We start from the raw sequence: 25,422 nt of genomic DNA, 5'->3' as shown, positions 1-25,422 counted from the left end.
AACTCATTAGTACTCTGAGAATGAACAACTTTTAAAAATCAATATTTTAGTCACATTACATTTTGATATTCCCCAATATCTTTAAAAATAATGTTTAAATCTTTAAAATTAATAGAGATGTTGGCCCATCTCCAGAGATTTTTATGTTCACATTAAGACAAAAAACCCCAGAAATTAGAATAAAATTATAGAAATATTTGGTACCAATATCCAGTTTTTGTATAGATCAAAGTATCATGCAGCCCCAGTTTTGCATCCTGTGGTAACTGCATAATCACCACAGAGGTGAATTACAAAGACATTTTCTTTTCTAGATAGGATCTAATAATATCTCCCAGTGTGGGATATGGTCTTTTATTAAAATCCAGATATGATGACCAGCCATTAGTCTTCCTAGTTGTGCCTGATGGGGTCATGTTCCCATCTCCTCCTCACCTAACTGCTTAGATTACCCATTTCCATGGGGAATAGTGATAATGGATATTTTTTATTTAATTTATTCCGTTGGAACCTGCATTCAGACCGCAACGACACTTTATGATGAAAGATACAAAATAAATACAGATTGAACTATTTTTATGGAAATAGGCATGTAAAGTGCTCACCAACTTTTATTTTTCTAAGTGGGTGTAATAGTTATCTTAGGGATTGTTTTTTCAGTGCATCTGAGTCAGCAGTCTGTATTTTTTCAAGGTCCTTTCTTAACAAATGCTGAGGCTTGCAGCTTCTGGTTCTCTGTCCAGGGTTGAATAAAAGGATGTGGGACTTAACCCTGTCTGTTTCTACACCATCTTTATAATATCATTTTGCTTATTACAGCATTTTCCACCTTTTACTAAAAGGAGAGGTTCAAACCTCCCCTACCCCAGCCTCAGAAGCTGCATAACTTAATGGTCGCAAATCCAAATCCCAAATTGAGCTAAAACATAATTTTTTTCTTTCCTCAGAAAGTTTTTGGGCTTGCTGCTAAACTGTCTTGTTTATCTCAGACTGGAAAGGTCATCTCTCCCTTAAAAAAAAAGTGTAAAGTTGGAAAGTTAGCGTTTAACACTAAAGCTGTATTGTCTTAGCACCAGTTTAATGTAGTTTACTTATGAATTATGGACAACTGTCGAAATCATGATATTTATGGCTTTAGTCATCACTTTATCAGAAATATTTCGTCTAGATATTCAGCTGTCTTACCTGGCTATATAACATGTACACAACCATCTTCTAAAAAGTTTTAAGAAATCATGCTTTTTATACATTTTTATCAATTAAGTTTTATGTCTTATTAAATATTATTTGTTTTTCAGAGAGGGGTGGTCCCTAATACAGTTAGAAAATCATTTTAAAATTTCTTCCTCTGTAATTGTGTTTATTTTTTTTCTAAATGACATTTACAAGGTCCAGTTGTGTGTAAGGGGAAATATTTAGAATACACTTTTTTTTTCATTTCCCTCTCATCCAATATTAAATATATATTGGGGGTTTCTGTTTGTCTTTACCCCCAGTTTTATTAAGTAATTGACACATATCACTGTAAGTTTAAGGCATACAGCATGATGATTCAATTTACATATATTGTGAAATGATTACTGCACAAGATTCAGCTAACATTCATCTTCTCATATATATACATCTTTTTTAAAAAAGGGAAAAATGTTCTTGTGATGACAACTCTTACAGTTTATTCTTAACAACTTTCATGTGTATCATACAGCACTGTTAGCTGTAGTCATCATATTGTACATTATATCCCTAGTACTTACTTATCTCAACCAGGAGTTTGTATCTTTTGACCACCTTCATTCAATTCTCCCTGCCCCCACCTTCTGCCTCTGGTAGCCATAGAAAGAGTGTGATCTCTTTTTCTGAGTTTAGTTTGGTTATTTGTTTGAAGATTCCACAAATAAGTGAGATCGTATAGTATATGTCCTTCTCTATCTGACTTATCTCACTTACCGTAGTGCCTTCATGGTCCATCCATGTTGTCACAAATGATAGAATTTCCTCATTTTTTATGACTGAATAATACTCCATGTGTGTATGTATATGTGTATACACACACAACTTCTTTGTTCATTCATTCACTGATGGGCACTTAGGTTGTTTCCATGTCTTGGCTATTGTAAATAGTGCTACTATGCATATAGAGGTACAGATATCTTTTCGAGTTAGTCTTTTTCATTTTCTTTGGATATATTCCAGAAGTGTAATTGATGAATCATAAGGTAGTTCTATTTTTAGTTTTTTGAGGCTCCTCCATACTGTTTTCCATAGTGACTCTACCAATTTACAGTCTCACCAGTAGTGCACAAGGGCTCCCTTGCTTCACATCTGTGCCAGCATTCATTCTTTCTTGTCTTTTTCATGATGGCCATTCTAATGGGTGTGAGGTGATGCCTCATTGTAGTTTTAATTTGTACCTCCTGGGTAACTAGTGATGTTAAGCATCTTTTAATGTAGCTATAGACCTTTCATATATGTTCTTTGGAAAAATGTCTAGTCAGGTCCTTTGCCCACCTTTTAATTGGGTTATTTAGTTTTTTGGAATTGTATACATTTCTAAATATATGTTGAATATTAACTCCTTATCAGATACATGGTTTGCAAATATTTTTCCCATTCCCTAGATTGTCCCTTCACTTTGTTGATGATTTCTTTTGCTGTGCAAAAGTTTTTTAGTTTCATGTAGTCCTGCTTGTTTGTTTTTTATTTTGTTGCTTGTACTTTAGGTGTTGTATCCAAAAAATCATTACCAAGACTCATGTCAGAGAGCTTTGTTCCTTCTTATAGGAGTTGCATGGTTTCAGGTCTTACATTTAAACGTCTATAATCCAGTTCAAGTTAATTTTTGTGAGCAGTGTAAGATATGGGTCTGGTTTCATTCTTTTACATGTGAGTATCCAGTTATTCTAGCACCATTTATTGAAGAGACTGTCCTTTCTTCATTGAGTATTCTTGGCTCCCTTATCAAATATTAGTTTACATATATACGCTTGGATTTAAATATGGGCTCTTGATTCTGTTCCTTTGGCCTATTTGTCATTTATGCTGGTACTATTCTGTTTGGATGACTATAGCTTCATAGTGTAGCTTGAAATCAGGAAATGTGATGCCTCCGGCTTTATTCTTCTTTATCAACATTTCTTTGACTATTTAGATTCTTTTGTGGTTCCATATTAATTTTAGGAGTGTTTTTTCTACTGTTTAAAAAAATGCCACTAGAATCTTGATAGGGATTGCATTAAATCTATAGATGGCTTTTGTACTATTGACAGTTTAACAATGTTAATTCTTCTAATGCGTGAACAAAGGATACCTTTCCATTTATTTGGATCTTCTTCAATTTCTTTTATTACTGTCTTGTCATTTGCAGAGTAGAGATTTTTCACCTCCTTAGTTAAATTTACTCCAAAGTATTTTTGTTTCTGATGCTATTATAAATGTAGTTGACTTCTTTATCTCTTTTTCTGAAAATTTGTTATTAGTGTATGGAAACATTGTTAATTTGTATCATGAAACTGTACTGTGCAGCTTTACTGAATTCATAGATTAGATTTAAAAGGTTTTTGATCATTTTTAGGATTTTCTGTATTTAAAATCATGTCAGTTGAAAATAGAGACAATTTTACTTCTTCCTTTCCAGAGCTGATACTTTTGTTTTTCTTACCTGATTGCTCTAGCTAGAACTTCCAGTACTGTGTTGAATAGGAGTGGTGAGAGTGGCATCCTTGTCTTGTTCCTGATTTAGAGAAAAACTTTCAACTTTTCACCATTAAGTATGATATTAGCTATGGGCTTGTCCTATAAAGCCTTTACTTTGTTGAGATATGTTCCTTCTACTCCTAATTTGCTAAAAGAGTTTTTATCGTGAATGAATGTTGAGTTTTGTCAAATGCTTTTTCCATGTTTGTTGAGGTTGTCATATATTTCTTTTTTTTCATTCTATTAATGTGATGTATCACATTGATTGTTTTACATATGTTGAACCATCCTTGCATCCTCAGGATAAATCCCCCTTGCTCATGGTGAATGATTCTTTTAATGTGCTACTGAATTTGGTTTGCTTGTATTTTATTGAGAGTTTTTACATCTGTATTCATCAGAGATATTGTCCCATAATTTTCTTTTCTAGTAGTGTACTTTCCTGGTTTTGGTATCAGGATCATGTGGCCTTGTAAAATGAGCTTGGGACTGTTCCCTTCTCTTCAATTTTTTGAAAGAGTGTGAGAAGGATTGGTGTTAATTCTTCTTCAAATGTTTGGTAGAATTTACCAGTGAAAGCCAATCTAATCCTGGGCTTTTCTTCAGTGGAATAGAACACATTATCTTACTCCTGTTGGTTGAAAGTCTGGGAATTCCCTTAAGAGTTGAACAACCATAGATCTTTGTTGTTTGCCAGATTAGGAAATTCTAATAAAGTTCCTCTCCTCCAACTAGGATATCAACTCTGTGAGAGAAAAATTTCTAATATACTGCTCTATCTTCAAATTTTGTAACAGTGGCAGCACACAGTAAATATTTATTGAACGAATTAATAAACTCCTTAACAACTTAACAAGATTTAGGTTCATTTCCAGTCACTGACACCTGTGGATTAGATATCAAGTGTCTGAGATCTTGTTGGCATCTTGTCTTTATATCCATAATCCAGTTTGGAAATTTCTGTCTCTAAGCAGTTGGCACCCCTGGCCATCCTTCCATTTCTCAGGTTAAAGGCATTAACCCTTAGGAAATTCTGAACAACACCTTTAAGTTGAGAGGCCCTCACTCCTCACTAAGCTACATCTCTGTGGCACTGAGGGTACTTGTTCCCTCTGGAAGACAGCGTGTGACATTGAGTGTTTAGGAGGGGTCTAGGGGATCAGGCAACTCCCCTGCTCAGTCATGTATGCTGTAAGTTTCCTTTCATGTGGTTGAATGAGTGCTGCCTCCCACAGTTCCCATGGACAGGGACTCATCCCCCGGCACCAGTGACCCCTTGAGATACTCACCCACATTTGGCTGTCAGTGTCTCATTACCTTTCAGTAACCCCCGCTTGCAGATCTGCAGGCATATCAGGATCCTGAAGGGTGGTCTTTATCCTCCCTCTCCCTGTAGGTCCTCACACTGGGGAGGGTGGTTGGGGCACCCTCAGACATGTAGTGGAGGTGGTTGTGTGTCCTGAGTGGAATCCTTCTCCCAATCCTCCATGGTGAGGGGAGGGGAAGAGAATAGTTTTCACTCATAAACTGCCTTCCCCTACAAGGCAACTTCGCCCTGTCCATCTCAGCGACCCAGTATGAGGAGACACTGAGGTGGCAGTGCTTAGGATTATTCTTAGCAGGGGATTATGAGGAAGGAACCTGCGAGTATTCTTACATTAATCTTTTAGTCCCTCTGGTGCACATTTACTCTCAATTTACGCCATATGTTCCTTAGGAAACCAAGAAGCTTTTACAAATCAAGATTAGAAGCAGATTCTGAGTCCTCTGTTAATGGTGGTCCCTTCTCTCTGCACTGACAGGTCCTAGCGCCAAATGACTTCAAAATTCCACTCTAGCATTACGAGTTTTCCAAACTTTTCCTTAAATGGTGCTTATGACTGAGTGAAGAGAAGCCCTAAACCGTATCTACTTCACTATCTCTTATCCTTTCTGAATCAGTCTGTATAAATTTATGAACTTAAACAAAAAGATAATCCTATAGCGAAAACTGTACACCATGGGTATATAAAGAAGTGCTAAGGGGGGTTGTTTTGTTTTTATTTTTTGTTTCAGCCCCAAATTAATAGCTGTCTTTAATTCTTGATTCCTTAATATATGGGTTTGTGGTACTAAGATGTTTACAGTTCCACTGAATTACAAATTTTGTTTACAAGACTCAGTTTCTCAAGGGTCAGCCCTGTATCTATCACGGTTACTACCATGTGCCTAACTCAGTTCCTTGCACACAGTACATAGTAAACAAATATTTCTTGAATGAGTAAATGAATGGATGCCTTTGCTTAGCCCGCTTCTCTTCATACTTAAACAAGTTAATGTGTCCTCAAAACGGCCTGCAGATCTGTTCTTCATCAGTAACCCCTTTCACCTTCGTTTTGTTAGCACTGGTGAATGGCCTTATTTTGTGGGAAGGTGTGACTCAGGTAGAATCGAGTGATGCCCCCCCCTGGCTGCAGAACTGCTCTTAGTTAAATGATGTTTTTATCTCCATACCATCCGTCCTTTAGAAATTAAATGTTTGTTTTATTTAAATCTATTTGAATAACTTGAGGCAAAAAAACAACTGAAAATTCTGTGTTATTGTAGCCATCACACCTATTTTGCAGACAAGAGCTTCTTAGTCAGCGAATTGACAGTGAAATAAAGAACAGGCTCACAAGTGGCAACGTATGAAAATACGGGAGAGGTTTAGATAGATTTCCCCAAATTGAAAGAAACCCTGATCTAGGTAATCCCAGTTTTTCTTTTTACCTTTTACGCTATGTTTGAGGACAGAAATCTGCTGGAGAACCTCCCCTCCCCCCAGGTTTTAAAAAATGCTTTATTGAGTGAGTATGTCCCTATTCCAAGCTTGCCTGAGGCTTGATGAGTGTGATGAAGCGGGGCAATGCTCCCCTCCAATAAACAGCCCTGGTCCCCTGGCGCTTTCCTGCGCTCACTGGCCTGACAGAAGCCCTTTGTCATCACTGATCAGTAGCTGCTCTCTGAGCTTGTATTGTAAGAGCTGCTAAGAACCGACAGTAGCGGCAGGTGCCGCTGCATTTACCATACTGAGCTCTGCCAAAACCACTCTGTCCTGTGAAGGAGGGACCTTGCAGAGCAGAGAACTCAGGACACAGCCCTGCAGTTGCATACATGTCACTTGTAAGCCAAGCTCAGACCTCACTCTGGGAGGGTGACTGTGCTGGGGTGAGACAAGCAGGCAGGCAGTGTCCCCTGCTACTCCCGGGCATTTCTCTCCAGGCTAACTCCTCCTCCTTCACTGCACCCTTTAATTCTGAGAATTCTTCACTCAGAGCTGCCCTGAGCAGGCAGTAGGGAACAAGTTTCCTGTTCTTTAACCACATGGAAGGAACTGAAGTTACAATATCTATTAAACTCGGAAATGCCGAAAGTAATCATCTCAAAAAGCCCAGTGTTTAGCCATGTAACTCTACTGAAAGCTGAATCGTTGATTTTCTAAGGAAATGTAATGCTACCTTCATAAGTGATTTTCTCTTTTCAGATCTCTTGATTTTCTGTGTTGTTTAAAGCAAAATAATGACTTCTGTGTAACTGATCATTTTAGGAACTAAGCCTGCCATTCATTAGAGAACAGTTTGCTCACTTTCTAGCACAAAAAATGTATCAAGGGTGTAAAAATGCAGAGGCCAAGTGCTATAAAATGATTTTTTTAAAAAGATGAATACACCTATGAGATCGTACTCCTACAGTGAATCAGTTGACTCAAACGCACTCACACACGGAGCTAAAGAACACATCCCACATCGGTAAGCGCTTTTCTACTCAGAGGGAGGCTCTCTGAGAAGACAGGGGCCAAGTTGGGTCCGATTATTTTAATCAGGTCTCTGAACATCTCCCAGACCTGCGTTTGGAGGGAAGGGGTGCTCCCGAGGTGGCTTCCCCTCCTGCTTTGTACTGTTGTGTGGTCCTGATGTGGTAACGGAAGACGTAGTCGTTGAGGGCAAGATGTGTGCGGCTTGTAAGGGTGTTGGTGGGTGTGAGGTGTGGGGGGTCCGGCGTTTTGTGGATGTGTGTAAAGCATCCCGCACACTCTCTAACCAGCCTCACCCACTCCTTTGAAGTCCATGGCTGCACTGCCATCCTCTCCCCACCCAGTTTCTGTCATTTATTGGCTTCCGGTCTGTTGGGGTAATGATCAGCTGGCCCACACCCACACTGTCATGCTGTGGGTTATGTCATCACCCGTAACTCCTCACTCAGTGGCTTAACCTTCTCTCCTCTAGAGTTCTCATTCTCAGAACACCTCATCTTCATTCTCATCAGTGCATCCAGTGCCAACACACCTCCATCTTTTTTTCATCAGCTCCTTCTTGGCCTCACTTTTTGCATCTTTAAATGCCACTCTTCCAGGCCTTGTGGCTCTTCCTCCATTGTTTCTCCTACCACCCACCCCTTCACTCTCTGACCAGAAAATCACACTGGTGCCAACTGCTTCCCCACCCTCCAGAGTCCATGTTGCCAGCTGTGCTTAAGCCCTCTTCGCTGCTCCCTCATCTTCATCCTTGTCTTTGATTGGCTCCTTCTGCCACCCTCTTCAACGGTCAAATTTCTGAACTTGAACTCCAGCTTGGCACTTCTTTCTCTCCTCTGACTCGCTTCCCATTGTCCACCCATACGAAGACCATTCACCTCCTTCCGTCTCTTCCCAGGGGAAGTCAGTCCCTCCTGTTCAAGGCCAGTCTCTCTTCTTCAAGCTGGTGCTTGGGCCTCAGCCTCACATCCATCCAAGCTCCCTCAGCATCTCTCCCCTTTCCTGTGTCTCCTACGCCACTCGTCCAAAACTGGATTCATGTCTTCAAGCCAAGAAACACATTCTGGTCTTTCCCATTCCCATCCCACCCAGCCCACTTCAGGAGAAGAACAGATCTCTTGACTGATCTTACACACATGTTCCCACCCTCACCCTCCCTCCTTTTCCCCCTCCCATCCAGGCCCCACCAAGTCGCTCCATCACTCTCTAGCCATTCCGTCTGTCTTCTGTCCCTGCCATTCTGCTGACGTGGTGACTCTCTAATTCCCAAATCCAATCCACTGTCCTCTTTGTCTCGTTTAAAGGGAGAACTGGGTGTTTTGGGGTAGCATTGTTCAACAGAAATATAACGCAAGTACATATGTGATTTTTCTAGCAGCCACATTACAAAAATTAAAAGAGATGATGCAATTGATTTTAATAATGTATTTCATTTAACCCAAAATATTAAAATGTGTAACTTTAACATGTAATCAATATAAAATTCATTATTTTATGTTATTAAAAAATTTTTTTTACTAGGTCTTCACAGCCTGCTGTGTATTTTGCAGCTTTAACACACCTTAAATGTGGACAGGCCACAATTCAGTGTTCAGCAGCCGCATGTGACCAGTGGCTGCCATATTGCACAGTGCAGGTCTATATATCCCTCTGTCACTTACCTTTCGGAAACAGTCTCTTCTGGCCCTCCTTCTCCCACTACAGCCACCCTTCTCTGTGTCCCATCCCCGCCTCCTCTTCCAGCCCCTCACATGCTGTTGGTCCTTCGAATTTCACCTTTGGCCACTCTTTTTTCACCTTCCACCCTCTTCCTGATTGATCTCCTATATTCCACCTATTGGCTGATGATTCCCAAAGTCATATGTCTGAGTCCCACCTCTCAGTCGAACTTCCAGCTGTATAGCCAACCCGCAGATGTCCAGAGTTTGGCGTGCCAAAACTGAACTCATCGTCTGTCCTCGTAAATCTTCTCCTGTCTCAGTGGTGCCACCATCCGCCCAGATGCCCAAGCAGAAAACTGGTGCTCCCCTTGCATAGCTCTTCCTCCTTCATCCCTTAGAGCTAAACAGTTCCAGAGACCTTGAAGTCTGCTTCACCACTGTTTCTTATTCACTTGTTTCCTTCTCCACCACCATTGCTTTAGTCCAGATCTTCACCATCCCTCCCTTGGATTATTGCATTGGCCTCTTCAATGGTCTGTTCACCTTTACTTGTACTTCCCTCTACTCCATCCTTTATGCCCTTGATTTTCCACCCAGATAATTTGATATTCACCTAAAATGGCCAAGACTGGGACTATACCCCTATTTAAAAAAAAAAAAAAAGGGCAGGGGCCACATTATAGGCATCAGTCAAGGGTACTTTCATGGTGGAAGGCTCAGGGTAGCCCACAGTCTCCCACCTGACAGCCTCTTTCAACTCTGCTCCTTCACTGAGCAGCTCTACAGATGGTTCTGGAAGACATAAGAATGCATTAAACAGAATCCGGTTCCTTTTGTTTTGATAATAGAGAGCTCCCATGGCTTTGGATACTTTTCCTAAACTTGGACTTATCCTAGAGAAGTGGTTCTTAATCAGCATCTCTCCCAATCTCCTCCTCTCTCCTCCCTCCTTCTCCCTCCTTCTCCCTCCTTCTCTCTCCTCTCTCCTTCTCCCTCTCTCACTCTCTCTCTCTTATATACACACACACACACACACACACACACACACACACACAGTCTCACATCCTGCAGACATCTTTGAAAATATGATTAAAGCATGCCTCTTTTCACCAGAAAAGTGTGCATGTGCAAACACAATTTGGAATGAATGTCAGGGTTTCCCTGGCTCCTGAAGTCCATCTATGGGGGTGATATATCTTGTTGGAGGACAGTTCGAAAACAGTGCTCAGATCATCTGCTGGTTTCCACCTGTACCAGGATCAATCAGGGTAGCTGGGTTTCTTAAGACATTTTGAAAACTCTTAGAGCATTTTATAGCACATTTTGGAACCTGGAAAAAGCTACATTTCCTCCAGGGACTTTGAACACTGTGTGACTAACAACACTAAAAACATTTCCAAACTTGCATTTCTTGGCTAAATGTAGCTGAATTTCTCCACACCCACACCTCTCTTTATAGAAGCTCCCTGGAACGACTTGGTTTCTCACAGGCTTTCTGAGCCTGGCTCCCTAGCTGGCTCTCTCGTTGTGTTCATCTTCGGTTGGGACTGACTTTCATAACCTCTGTCATTTCAGAAGCTTCCCCAAGAGTCCTGGCAACGACCCCTCTCCTGTGCATCTCAGGCCATCGTGTGCTCTGCTCCACCCGACTCTGCCAGCCCAGCACCCAGGGAGGGGCTGTGGGCAGGGAGGTGGATGCCTGGGTGCTGGCCACCCTTGGGGCTCTTTGACCCTCCCCACATGTTGAAGTGAGTCTCAGCTTTCCCTTCAGCAGCCAAGATGCTGGACAGTGGGATGATGGCAGGTCCTTCGGTGCCCGCAGAGCACATGAGGCATGGGTGTGGGTGGGATACCAGCAGCCTGCACCTTGAATGGGGCAGGAGCTGGGCTGCCTTGTGACTTAACACCAAGTCCCATCTTGAGTTCACAGGCCTCCCTGCCATTTCCTCGGCACAGCTGCTCCGCCACTCTCCCTGAGCTCAGCTTACCCATCGTGTTCTCCTGATGGTCCAGTTGGTCTGCCCTCTTGCCAGGCGCTCTTCTTACATTGCTTTCCCAATGAAAACTCTCTCCTTTGTTTCCCTGTGTCTCTTCAAAGCCCCACTGGCCCCCGTGAGACCCCTTTGTGCCTCTACTCCTCCCATCTCTGATCCCTGCCTTCCATCTCTTAACCTCTCCCAGCCTCCCCGCTAATTCCCATTCCTGACGCGCTCATCGCCCTCCTCACTCTGCGTCCTGTGTGCCAGCAGGGAGCAGCCAGCTATAAAGAGTTTATTGGACTGAAAAGTGAGTGAACGTTCTCAGACCTGCTCCTATTTCCCACCTCAGCAAAGCTTTTCAGAGTCACATTTCCAAAGGAATCTGAATCTGGAAGGATTTAGATCCACCGAAAAATGCCAAACCTTCAGCGTTTGACTGCGCTTGAGATTTTTGGCAGTCCCTCCCATGTCTGATGTTACAAACCCTGTTTATAGATGCCTGGAAAGAAGCCTTTAATGCTTGTATTGTGTTTTACCTTGCTTTCCTTTGGAGGCAGGGAATTGTCAAGTAAGTATGCACAGCACTCTGCAAAAGCCCAGGTGTTGGATGAGCATCTAGTACTAAGTGATCGTGCAGAGTTCACAACTGTGAAGGGTCTAGACTTACAATCTGCTGAATTTGCCACAATGCAGGTTTCTGCCTTTTGCCCCCTCATCTTCAGTTTTGAAGCAATACAGCTGTTAACATGCTTGTGAAATAAGAAAGAAAACATTCTGAGATTGCTTTACTTTTCAGTTTTTAACTGAAAATCAAGGTGAACAAAAGCATCGGATTGCCTCTACGTGTCCATATATACAGTCTCGTGTATATATGAGTGCACAGTGTTTGTGCTTGGATGCATACTCCAGATACACTGTATAATATACGACATATTATACAACCCGTGTATGCCCTGGAAACGAGCCCTGCGTGTAATCTCAAATTCTGCCTTATGAACCATGCTCTAGTCCCCAGTGGCCCCTTGCTCCCGGCCCAGACCTTGGCTTGCTTTTGTCATACATTACAACACTCTGAGGTGAAAGAAGAAACCCACGGATTTCATTCGAAAGTCCCACTAAAACAGAAAAAAGAGCAGATGTCCTGGGAAGCGATAATTAACGCAAAGGAAGTGTCTAATTGTGAGAACTGGCCTGCCCCCGGCCTCCCGCTTTTGCTCAATTTGGCAGCGATGATGTCAGCCGGGGGTGTCGCTGGAGAGATGTGCTCTCTCACCATTCTTCGGTGGTGATTATAATACCATTTGGTCCAATTATCACTTAAGATTACATAACGTGTTTTGATGGAAGCGTTTCTGAGAAAATAAAAAGCTACCTTGTTTTTCCCCAGCATAAGAATGCAAGCCGTTCCAGCAGGCGAGCTGCCCTCCCGAGAAACACTGGGAATGATTAGGCTAAATTATGAGTCGAACTTGATTCAGAAACAAAGCAGCCATTGTGCATAACTCCCAACGACATCCAGGAGGATGTGATTGTTTCTCTGACAACAAGTTTCTCCCCAGCACACTCTAAAATAAGCAGAGGCCCCAGGCGCATTGGCAAAGCCACGGAGAGTGTGCGGAAGCGGTGACCAGGCTTCCTTCTCTCTCCCTGTCCTGTAGGCGCGTTAGTGCAGAGTTTGCCCAGAGACGCCAGGGTATGAGCTTTCTGGATTTGTAGACCGGTGCACTCTTTCCTTTCTGTTTTAGTTCTTTGCTGGCATGCTCGGGAAGCATGGTTTGTGCCACACAGGAATGTCTGTTCACTTGGACGGTGCTTGTGCATGAATGAGGTGGTTGCTAGTGCGGCTCTAAACTGTACTAAGTTTCTCACTTGGCTTTGTTTGCTGCTTACAAGGGGATCAAGGTAATCCTTTTTTCTGCATAGTCCAAGAGCAATAGAGAATAGATTGGAACACGTGGCACGAGCTGGTGCAGGTCCCCGCATCCGTCCCCGGGTTCCTAAAGTCCGAAAAGTCTGATTTAAGGGAATCCCATATTACCAAAAATTGCCCTACTCATTTGCAAGTCCTTAAGAGCTTACCCATTAAAGAAATCTCTTAATTAAAACTGGATGCCCAGATCTCCAAAACTAAGTGGGAAAACTAACCTCAGGTATGATGGTAGCAGTTTGCTACAGACCAAGACCCTGAGGGACAGGGCAGAGGAGGAGTTTGTTCTGTCTTTGACACCTTCACTTCCCACTTTGCCCTTTTGTTTAGTGAGAATGACCTGGGCACTTGGCCTTCAGGGCTCGTTCCAAGACTGGCTTGTAAGTCCCACCTCACACCACGCCATGACCTCTGACCCCCTAATTCTGACCAATGTGGGTACCTCCCTGCCTGAAAAATGGCCAGTGGGTTCAGGAAGCAAAGCCCCTTTCTTGTCAGGCTTAGGCTTCTCTTTAGTTTTAAAGTAAGTCCCTCTGGTCTGTGTTTTCTTCCAGGCTCCCAGGAGAAGGGGACTGACCCTGACTATGAGGCCTTAGGTGTGGGGAGGCCCAGATCAGTGCTTGTGAATCCAGGACCCCCAGTGTCAGAAACTGCTTTTCCTGGGGTGGGGGAGCTGAGACGGGGCAGGACAGGACAAACACGGGTGTAAGTCCCCAAGGGGGGAGAAGAGAGAGAGGAGCCTGGACTGGCCTTAGCTGACCACACTGACCAGGCGACCTTGCTGCTTTTTGTTCAACGCTGTGCTTCTTTTGGCCACTCTCTGTTCCAGACCTCCCGTTAGCAGAGCAGCTCCCCAGCCTGAGAAGCTCCAGAAGAACAATATCACCAAAAAAAAGAAACTGGTTGAGGTGAGAAGGTTAAACCATTTTGCTTTTAATCTGATAACTCACGTCCTAAGATCTGCCCAGCAGACATCAACTCCTGCACATCCCACAGGCACCTTCAGGTGAACCAGCATGGATCTGGTGGTCTCTCTTGTCCCCTCTGCCTTCCCTCCTCTTCCCTCCCCACACCCTGTTGTGTCAAGGCCTTCTCTAGCATCTTCCCTGTGCAGTCTCCCCTGAGGCTCCCCACTCTGAGCCCTCCTGCCTTCCACCACACACCCCCTCCTCCACAGCACTTGTCACACACTCCACTGCCATTGTTTCCTACTCATCTGTCTCCCCTACTGTGCTCTGAACTCACTGAGGCCAGAAAGACTCACCTTAAGATTGTTTGCAGGAAAAGGGAAACTATGGGGGGATTTATCAGGGAACACAGCAGAGGTCAGGAAATGCAGCTGAACTTCAGTAAAGACAGGATCCCGGAGATGCAAAGTCATCATAAGCCAAGATGGAGCCTTGTCTGCCCAGCGGGGCCTGTGTGTGCCTGTTGCGATCTCCTCTTTCCCTGCGGACTTTGTCAACTGCTTTCATAGGCAGTGGTGCTGTCCAGCACTTGGGTTTACATCTCCTCAGTTAATTAGGCAGCCAAAATGACTAGTGTCCCCAGTGCTAAACTCCTGGAAGAAACTGCGATCGGCCCAGCTTGAGTCAGTCATCCGCCAGGACTGGGGGTTACGTATGACACCCGGTTTCTGTGAAGCACATGGAGGTCGGGGGAGGCCGGGGAGTGGGCAGACACTAAGTTGGAAGGATAAGAGCTTTCGGATAAGAGAGAATTTTAGAAAAGCAAAGTCCTAAAGATAGGGAAGCTCCTGATATGTGGGGGTAAATTGACACGTCATCTTGACCAAGGGTCACAGTAGATGGGAGTCGGACTGATTGTGGTGACTTAAGGAGTTTGAACTTTATCCCACAGGCAGTGAAAGTCAGTGAATGTTTTTGAGTAAGGAGATGTGGTATTTTAGAATTAATCTGATGTTTGCAGTTGGCGAGCTTTGGAGAGAGAAAAGGCTAGAGTCAGGGAACCTAGACTAAAGGGATCTACATCTTAACCCTGCAACCCCACCAACAACCAGCACAGTGCCTGGTGCCAAAGAGCCACCAGCAGTACAGGTGTGTCAAACTGAATAAAGAACGGATCTGCTCTGAATCAGCCGCTGCTCTTTGTCATAGAAGGCAAGGCAGGAAGAAGGGAAAGACTGTAAACCCAGAGCAATATCTAGTTGTTGCGGGGGAAATGGCAAATTGTGTAGGAGCTTTGTAGGGCAAGCGCCAAGCATCAGAATGAGCGTGGCCCTTGCCTCCGTGCTCTGCCCTGCTGGCCCCGCTGCATCTATGAGAATCAGAGCAGAGCTCTGAACCACCACCCTTCAGCTCACCTTAGATGTCAGACTCCTAGGTACCCTTTACAGGTCATCACACTGGTAGACTTTGCCTCACCTGAGGAGCTGGGAAGAAAATCTAGTTTATTTAGAAAACTCACCATAATTCTATGCATTAGCCTGTCCCCTGCCCCTTAGGAAATGGAAGAAAGGGCATCACTGCATCCCCAGCTGGTCACGTGGCAAGGGGTTGGCTGTCTCACCAGCCTTGAGTTCCTGTGAGATGTGTGGCCGTTCCCGCAGGGCGGTTTCTTCCTCTAAGGGCCCTTCCATCCTTGTGTGGGAACGTAGGAGCTGGCTCTGGACCACGTATTTGGCTACAGAGGGTTCGACTGTCGCAATAACCTGCATTACCTGAATGATGGTGCAGACATCATCTTCCACACAGCTGCGGCCGGCATCGTTCAGAACCTCTCCACAGGTAACTCGCAGGGGGAGACCACCACCTGAACAGAGGCTTTTATTTTAGCCCTTTTATGCGCTTTCCCACTGGTTAGATGCCCCAAAGCTTAAGCATTCTGTTTCCTTTAGAGACACTCCCCTACGTTCTGGAGCCGTGTCATTTAGTCCTAGAAGTGCTCGGGCCCACATTCTCAGAGTCAGGCCTTCTTTGTGTCCAGCTCTCACCCAGTCGCGTCTGTCTGAGGCCCTGGAAGGGAGGGATCCGTGTTTCATCAGCTCCACGGATGCTTAGCCGGGATGGAGGGAAGTCAGAAAGTGGGTGTAGGGAGTGGACAGTAACTGGGGACAAGACGTGGGGGAACTTTTCTCATTGGATTTTAAGTCACCATCTATTTAGCAGCTCATATTTCCAAGTTTTGTTGGTTTTGACTCTGTAACCAGATTTACAGTGAGAATGACTATGAAACAATAAATAAAAATACCTAAAATGTCCCTTAACTATAGCATGACTGAAATTAAAAAAATGGTTTAAAAAGAAACACCTTGTGGGGAGGGTATAACTTAAGTGGTAGAGCGCATGCTTAGCATGCGTGAGGTCCTGGGTTCAATCCTCAGTACCTCCTCCAAAAATAAATAAACCTAATTATCTCCCCTCCCTGCCAAAATAAAATAATTAAACAATACAGTAATAAATACATTATTTTTAAAAAAAAACCTCAAGCAAAAAGAAGCATTCAGAAATTGTTTCAACCAACACCTTATCTTTACCACCAGATTTAAATATGTTAACATGTTGCCTTATTTGCTTCATATCTTAAACCTTTTTTTTTCCCCTCAAATTTTTATATTCCTTCCTAATTCTGTGTAGTTCATGCCTAGTCTGAAAAAGACAGTAAAATCATGGGGCACATAATAATTTGTCTTCTATGGGGAGGAGGGCCTTGGAATTTTCTGTACGTTTTTCTCAATTTTCCAGCCACATATTTCCAGGTTAGTAACAAAGTGCTATTTCCAATTGTGTTGGAAGCCATCACTCACCTCTCAGTTCCTATGCGTTTGGGTGGGTTTACAGTGGCCACTTGGGCAGTCAACAAACCGGTGTGCTTCAGTAGACAATAAAGTTTTTCTTATCCTTTCTTTCACTTCTGTGACACATGTCAAGTTAGGGCTTCCAGGGTGAAGCCATCACCGGTGCCATCCAGGCTCTCAGTGGATTAGCACTTTGATGAATAAAGACGATTAAAAGGGCTTTCCTAAGTATTGTCCTATTTCAGTCTTCCCTTTCCAGTGAGTAAGTGGTGCCATTTTGCTCAGGATAGCACTATCTCCAGCTCCCTCCCCCACCCAGGGGAAGACAGTGTCCTGGACTGAGGGGAGGAGGAGACAGTCTGGACTCTGGAAGCCTCTGTGCTCGGACTGTGCCCCGGCCCCACGCTGGAAGCAGAAGGATTGGCGTGGAGCTTGTGTGTTAGATGAGGATTAGATAGCAGGCTCCGGCTCTCCTCCTGAACCTGGCACAGAGGATGCAGATGTGGGAGGTGATCTCCCATCCCCCCCAGCAGTGATTCTGAAAGTGAGAATTTGACGCTTTAAGCTCTTACTTTTACAAAACATTTCCAGAGTCTCCACACAAAGCTTTGGGGTTGTCCTGAGAGCTCCTTTGGTCCCCTGCTCACCCTGCCCTGTCTCTTCCAGGGAGCCAGAGCTTCTACCTGGAGCACACGGACGACATCCTCTGCCTCACGGTGAACCAGCATCCCAAGTACAGAAACGTGGTGGCCACCAGCCAGATAGGTAGGAGGCCCTGCAGCCACCCAGGGTCTCCCAGCAGAGCAGGGCCACTGACTCACTAGCAATTACTGGGAGAGTCTGCGGGCACGTGACTGATGGCCACCCTTTCCCATGTCGCTGTTGATTTTTTTGAGCCCCGGATGTATGTGTCTTGCCTGAGTTGATGCATCCAGTGATTGGTGATTCTGAGGGACCATAAAGTCTGACCAGTGCCTCATCATCCAAGTAGATGGGTGGCCCCCATCCCTGGGGATGTGCGAGAGCAATTTCTCAGCGCCCAGGTGTCGGATGCAGAGCCTGTATCTGAAGCCTGGAGGTTGTGCTTGGCAAGGGTGGCCTGCGACGTGTGCGCCTGGCTCTTCTTACCCTAGGGAACTGCCAACAGCAAATGTGAACGGATTCACATTTGCGAAAAGTTATTTTTTTTTTAAACTTTGTCATCTCAAAGGCAGTTTGTAAACATGTCTTCCTGCTTGTTTTCGTTGAACCCATGCCCATTTTTAAATTTACTTTGGAACTTTCTGATGCTGGTGTTGAGTGCCTCACTCATAGAAACATGACTTATTTTAGCTATTGTTTTCCCTTGCCGCTTCCTCATTGCCATTGCTCACCCACTGCAGGTGATATTACGGAGACCCCAGGTAAGGCTGTTCCATCCGTGAGTAGTTTGAATCTGCACAGCAAAACGGTGTCGATGTATCATGTTTGCTGATTGTATCTGGCTGAGTTGCAGATACAAATCATTGACCTCACTGGTGTCCGTTGTATAAACTCCTCCTCGGGTGTGCGTGTTGAACACAAATGCCCTTAGGCCTCTGCCTCTAAAAGCACAGCAGATGTTTCCCGTTGTCTCACCCCCAGCCAGGCCAGGGTGTAGGTCTCTCAGCCCCCACTGCTGAAACGCCCTGGACACTAGTCTTAAAGAGGCTTTTAGGTGAGTGGCGGGGTTGCCCCAGCTCCACCGTTCTCCAGCCTTAGCTCTCGGTCATGCCTCCCACATTCAGGCACAACCCCTTCCATCCACGTGTGGGATGCCATGACCAAGCACACCCTCTCCATGCTGCGGTGCTTCCACTCGAAGGGGGTGAATTACGTCAACTTCAGCGCCACTGGGAAGCTGCTGGTGTCGGTGGGCGTGGACCCCGAGCACACCATCACCGTCTGGCGCTGGCAGGAAGGTAAGGGCAGCGAGCTTGGTGTCCCTCTGGGAGGCTGGCTCAGGCCGTGGGCTGGGCTCCAACCTGGATCTGCGTCACTCCACCGCCTGCCAGAGGCACAGCTGCCGACTCAGCAGAAACCAGGGCTCTTGGGATCCTGGAGAAGCTGCTCATGAGCCACTGCTGTGTCCCTGCCCCCATGGTCATGGGAGTTCTGGGCTGGTTGATGAAGGGTCTTTGTGAACTATCCTCCACCATTTCTGTCCTGACCTTAACGTGCCTACCCAAACTCTTGTCCTTCCGGTGACCCCTGGATCTTGCTTCTGCCACAGCTTTGTCACCCTCGTTGCCTTATTGCAGGAACTGGGATGGGTATTCCCACCATAGTCTCAGAAACACTTTTCCCCCACATTTTAACTTTTGTGAAATGGGGATTCACCTGATAATTAAGGTTTAACAGGATTTTTTTCTTGTCCTCCCCCAACACATGTGCACACACAGGCTGCCGCTAAGTTGATGCTCATCTTCAAATCCATGATGTGCAGTCTTCTGAGTATATTCTCAGGTTGGCAAAAGCAGATCCAATTAGTTAAGACGTTAATGAGGTCTGTCTCCGGCCAGGGCGCTTGTATCTGGGGCACGCTGAGCCTGGCATGCAGAGGTGGCACTTCTCCAATCCAGGGCTCCTGGTGTCCCATTATCTCCACATCCTCCCACGGAGGGGGCCGTGAGCGGGGACTTGTAAAGAGATGAGCCCAGTGAGAGGAAAGTGCTAATCCCTCCTGAGCCCGTGTCGGGGGAAGAGGATGGGGACCTGCAGGTGTTTATGGTGAGACTCACTTGTCATAATCCGTCCATTTCTCACTTCCTTGTTCATCGGTATGTTGTGTCCAAACGGCCCTATAATCTGTATCTCGGGGATGCAGGTCATTCCTTGTGATGTCAAATGGATAGCTGATTAAATGAACTCAGCCTCAGATGAGAAATTGAGCATCTTAAATGATAGACTTACAGCATCTTAGAGTCGGCAGGGCTGGAGAAGTCTTCCTGCCCAGTCAGGATCCATCCATGGAGAAATCCCTCCGAGTGCCTGCCTGACGGCTGACTGCTGCTCTCCGTTTGAGTACTTGCAAGGATGTGGCCTGCGTCACTTCACAAGCCAGCCCACCCACTGTTGCAAAGCTCTTGCAAAGCCCTTAGGTGAGGGTGTGACTTGACTCATAGTTCCTCTTCCTCAGTAGTAACTGTACTCTCAGGGTAGCCAAGATCAAGTCTATTCCTAGTTCCGTGGAAGAAAGTTATCATATTAGACTCTATCGTGTCTTGTCCTTTTCAGTTCAGGCTCACTGTCCTCACTTCCCCACCTGTCCTTCTGGGCAGCATCCGCTCTGGCTGTGCACCAGCCCAGTACCTGTGCCTGCCTTGCCTCTTGTTCACCTGGGGCCCCTTCTGACCTCCCAAAGGTGGTTTGAAGGAGCCAGGACTTAAATAAGCTCCCAGAAAAAGAGAAGAATTCTCTTTGGTAACTTGCTCCCATTGTCTTTGTCGGAACCGGTGCGTGGGTCTGTACAGAACAGTTGTGAGTTAGTGATAATGTAACAGCCTGTTACCAACCACAGCTTTTCTGAACTGATTGTGTGTGGTTTTTGCCTTCACTTCAAGTCCTGCTTACAGATAAATAATATGGTTTAGGGGGAGGTTCATACCTACTTTTATTATGATCAGAGAGCATATTATTCATTTCTCATTTGTCTTTAGCAAGTTGTTTTGTGGAATTCTTGGGGGGGTGTGTGTGTGTAAGAAACAGAATTAGATAGAGTAAAAAAAATGGGCTTAATCTATAAAATGAATGTTGTCAGGTCCTAGATACTTGTATGAAATTTGTTCTGAGCAACCTAGAAGCCAATGCAAAGAGGGGGACAGGCATCGCCACAATTAGAAGTGTCCATGAGATTAAAACAAGGAGAAAGCAAACAGTGGCTTAAAAGAAATGTGCATCTTAGTTGTTTATTTTGCATTTTCCCCGTGACTGCTGGAATCAGTCCTCTTTCCATCTCTTTATTGTCCACTTATACTGCTTTTTCTGCAATTCAGCTGTTCAGATCCTTTTTCCACTGTGGGTTTGGGAGGGTTGTTTGTCTTCTGCTTACACCTTGTAGTTCTTTACTAGTTATTAATGTTAATTCTTTGTTTCTTAGAACGTTGTACGTGTTTTCTCCCAGTCTGTTGTTTGTCTTTTAACTTAGTTTACGGTACCGTTGGGGACTGTGGGTTTTAAAACCTCTGGGCCCTAGGTAGTGGGGAATCTGTTCCAATAAGCCAGGCATTCCATCTGCAGAGAGAGAATTTCTGCCGTGAGGGGTGACCCATGGGTCTCCCCAGCCACTCTTGGGAAGGGGTTCCGGGAGGGAGTGTCAGGGCTGTGCTGGCCCAGCCGTGTGAGAACCACCACCACCAGCTCGCTAACAGCCAGGTAAAAACGGAGGGAGGAGGAAAAGGGGAGGGAAAAAACATGTGAGTAAATACGATAGGGAGAGGAGATGAGGAGGAGGAAGTTGGAGCTAAGACATTAAGAACAAGTTTGAAGAAAATGGGAAGAAAAGATATTTAAAATAAACATTAAAAACTCAAAAGCTGGAAAGTAATGATGAGATAAAAATAGATGGATAAAATACAGGATAAAAGACTAGAAGCCAAAAGAGCTAAAAGAGTGATAACAATACTGTGGTTACTCCGTGGAGAACCCTCAGTGCATCAAGCACCGTTCTAAGGGCTTCCCTTGTATCAATTGTTTTAGTCTCCACAACAGCTTAGAAAATGGGAACTGTTATCCCCGATTTATAGGTGAGGAAACTGAGGCATAAAGAGATTAAAATAACTTTTCCAAAGTTGTTCTACAAACAAACAGTGGAGTTGGGATTTGATTAAGGCAAAGATTAAATAAAAGTCAGGAGACTAAAAAAAACATAAATGGGGTTGAGGAAAAAGACTAGTAATAAAATATAAAAGGTAAAAATTCTAAACCTAAAAACCATGAAAGAAAAAGGAATATGAGGAACTTTTTAAAGAAATTAAAGGCAGAGAATCTTGGAGCAAAACAAACTGTCTAAAGGAATGTGAGTCTCCAGTGACACTGGTCCTGTGGGGTGAACCCAGTGGCGATGCTGGAGATTGGAGTTGGCCAGATGGAAGATGCCCTTAAGCCTTTTGCCCTTTTCTCATATCTAGAAGCTTCTATCTCCTGGGCCATCCTTCCCTGCTGTGTTCACAGATGCCTGGATGTGGCTCATGGACCTGGGGAAGAGTGCAGGGAGGGGCATTCTGTTAGCCGCACCTGCTGCTCTGGAAAGTTCCCAGACATGCTCTCTTTCCCTCCCTGGGAGTAGCGTCTGAAGGTGGGAGGGGGACGTTGGCGAAGAAAGAACAGGGAAGTGTGCCCTGGGCCTTGCGAGGACGAAGCGCCATCCGTCCTGGGCTGCAGCTCCCCTGCCTGCCCGGGAGCACAGGACCTGCCTCGCTGGACTCTCTCTCCTGCACAGGTGCCAAGGTTGCCAGCCGAGGGGGTCACCTGGAGCGCATATTCGTGGTGGAATTTCGCCCTGACTCAGACACGCAGTTTGTGTCTGTCGGGGTCAAACACATGAAGTTCTGGACCCTGGCGGGCAGTGCCCTGCTTTACAAGAAAGGGGTCATCGGATCCATGGAGGCTGCCAAGATGCAGACGATGCTTGCTGTGGCCTTCGGTGCTGTGAGTTCCAGCAGAAGCTTCCTGAGAGGGGACCCGAACCCCTGGGCGTGGGTGTGGGCGGTGGGTGTAGCTAAGAAGCTACGAACAACAAGAAAGCCGTTTCCACAGTAACTCCTTTACTGGCTTATTTGCAACCGTTATTCCCTTTTCTTAGCACAGGTGGATGAGTTGATTGTATTTTTCCCCATTTTCCCCCTAAAATGTTAATCAGAAAAAAGCCAGACTCCACCGAGGGCAGGAGTTTCGTTATTCCAGAGACAGACTGACTTGCAAGCCCGGACGACCAGGCTAGATGGCCGCAGAGCTGTGGGGACACTCCCACCACTGGACAGCATCCCTTTTCCCCACCTGTGCCCTCTCGTACCACAAGTCCCCTCACTGACACCCTCACGTAGGCTTTGGGGTGCCCTCAGCCAACACAAGCTCACCTGGGACATTTTGGAACACAGCCAGCGCTTGGTCCTCCGGCTGTGGGTTTACTCACCTTGTAGACCAGCCCAGGAAAGTTTCCTTTAGGCTGGATCCCGCCCCTTCCCCTATTGTCCCCTGGGGCTGCTCACAGAATCAAGTTCATTTAAAAGCAGAGCTACACCCAGTGGGGAAATGAACTGTCCCCAAAACTGACTCAACAGAGTGAATGGCAAGCCCGGTGGTTTCCTTATTGTATGCTTCTAGGGGTTTCCTGGAATTCTCTTGCCTGTCCCGGGCTCAAGAGGTCAATTTGAGTGTGTGTTTCTCTGGCCCTTGTTCCTTAACAGAGGAGTGAGGAGGTGTGGGGGGACCCTCTCGCGAGGTATGGCCCATGTCCCCATGTGGAAGGTGTCCCTTTGTTTACAGAACAACCTCACTTTCACGGGTGCCATCAACGGCGATGTCTACGTGTGGAAGGACCACTTCCTAATCCGGCTGGTGGCCAAGGCTCACACAGGCCCCGTCTTCACCATGTACACGACCCTTCGGGATGGACTCATAGTGACCGGCGGGAAAGAGCGGCCGTAAGCCAAAGCTCCTCTGGGAACAACTGGTCTTTGGTTATTGTCTTGGGAGATAATGACAGAAGCATCTTCAACTTGGAGAAAATGCAGATTTTTCCTCTCCTGTTTTTTCTGCATGAGGGAGACGAGTCTGCTGTCTTTCCCAGAGGGCCCTGGGGCAGAACCTTCAGAAGTCAGGACCAGGGAAGGAGAGAGGTGGTGTGGTGGTAGTTTAAAAACCAGAGAGGTGTTCTAGAACAGACCCTGTGACTCTGCTGTCCATCAGGTGTTGCTGTCAGTAGCTCTTGGGGACGAGGGAGGAGGGATGAGAAGAGGGGAGAGACTGGTCCCCACCAGGATGATGTCAAAGTGAAGCAGGAAAACAGGAGAAACTTTGCTTTTCCTGTTCAATCTAATAAAAACATAGCTTAATTTTTTTTTAATTACCATTCTCTTTCCTTCCATGATTGTGGCATTTGAAAGTGTTCCAGGGAATCTGCAAGTTCGAGGGGTTGCGGGGGGGTAGGGGAGCCGTTAGCAGGGCTGATGAAAGGGTCTGTCCTGCTGGGCCCGGCGTGAGGGGCCGGGACCTGGATGAGATGACGGGAGAGCAGGGAGGAGTGGTCTCAGGACGAGGGTTAACATGCTAGATGTTCTTGATCTTTTTCAGGACCAAAGAAGGGGGCGCTGTGAAACTGTGGGACCAGGAGATGAAGCGCTGCCGGGCCTTCCAGCTGGAGACGGGGCAGCTGGTGGAGTGCGTGCGCTCCGTGTGCCGCGGCAAAGTGAGTGGCCGTGCGGGTCTTGCCCGGGTGGGCCCGGCCTGAGTTAGCACAGACCCTCCCGGCCAGATGCTTGCCCTGTTCTGGGTGCTGGAATCCTTAAAACCAGCCTCCAGGGTATGACTCAGACTGCAGAGAGGAGGAAGCTTAGCAAAGGCAGACTGACCTGGGTGCAAACTGCAACTCCCCCGGGAGGGCTGGCCGCGTGACGCGGCGTGTTACTGAGCCTTTCTGTGTCCGGCAGATGGGGTGTTGGGAGGATCGCATGCATCACGCATGCTCAGGGCCTTTCACTGTGGCCGGCACATGGCCACAGTCAGTAGGTGTTTGCGGCCCTCAGCATAGACGGTACTGTTACAGGCACAGAGATAGGAATGGTTTGCCCCTGCCCACGTCACACAGCCAGGAAGGGGAGAGTCAGGACTGCCAACTGTCTGACTCAGAGCCTCTGGTTTTCAAGGCGTGCCTGGGCTGAGCATCAAACACAACTGTGAAGGGTTTTGTTTTGTTTTTTCGGTTTTTTTAAACCAAGATGTCCAGGCTCCCACCCACAGTGGCAAATCAAATCTCAGGGATGGGGCCTTGAAGAGTATTTTCCTTTTTTAGTTTTAATTATTTTTTTAATTCCTCAGGAGATTCTGAGGCACTTGAAAACAAATCTCCTAACCTCGATTTAATACCTCGTGTTTATGTTTTGGAATTGGTATCAGTCTAAGAATTTGCTCTCTAGATGCTTTCCATTAAAAAGGCCAACCTGACTTGGAGTCTGCGTAATTTGAAACTGGGAGTTTTGTTTTTAAGTAGATAGATGGTGTATCTGGAAGGGTAATTAGACAAGTGGAAGAAGATGGTGTATCTGGAAGGGTAATTAGACAAGTGGAAGAAGATGGTGTATCTGGAAGGGTGATTAGACAAGTGGGCGATGAAGCCAGAACCTGAAAGTCATCAAGAGATGGGTTTTTGTTCAGTGCGAGGGAGAACTTAGGAAGCGTTTTAGCTGTCCAAGAACAGAGGTTGGCTGCCCTGCTCTGCAGTGAGCTTGCAGTGCCTGGAACGTCCCAGCAGAGACGAGAGGATGGAGAACTCCGGTGGAGTCCCCCAGCATGGGGGAGTGAGAAAGGACCAAGTGAGGGGGTCGCTGAAGGATGGACAAAGTAGTTAAAAACAAAACACCTCTTGGCTCTTCCTGCTTCAATACCAGTGCCAG

General features: G+C 45.8%; 1 protein-coding gene across 6 annotated transcripts in view; it reads left to right on the top strand.

Moving 5' to 3' along the window:
* Window positions 1–25,422, top strand: part of EML6 (EMAP like 6) — a 111,177-nt gene that overhangs the window by 76,550 nt on the left and 9,205 nt on the right. For all 6 annotated transcript variants that reach the window (XM_072937721.1, XM_031675661.2, XM_072937722.1 and 3 more), the window contains exons 20-26: window positions 13,865–13,943; window positions 15,653–15,782; window positions 17,459–17,557; window positions 18,559–18,732; window positions 22,251–22,459; window positions 23,297–23,454; window positions 24,104–24,218. In XM_072937721.1, coding sequence (XP_072793822.1) covers window positions 13,865–13,943; window positions 15,653–15,782; window positions 17,459–17,557; window positions 18,559–18,732; window positions 22,251–22,459; window positions 23,297–23,454; window positions 24,104–24,218 — 964 coding nt within the window. The remainder of the gene's footprint in view (window positions 1–13,864; window positions 13,944–15,652; window positions 15,783–17,458; window positions 17,558–18,558; window positions 18,733–22,250; window positions 22,460–23,296; window positions 23,455–24,103; window positions 24,219–25,422) is intronic.

This window comes from Vicugna pacos, chromosome 15 (assembly GCF_048564905.1).
Source record: "Vicugna pacos chromosome 15, VicPac4, whole genome shotgun sequence".
NCBI lineage: Eukaryota > Metazoa > Chordata > Mammalia > Artiodactyla > Camelidae > Vicugna > Vicugna pacos.
This window is presented reverse-complemented; position numbering and strand designations above follow the sequence as displayed.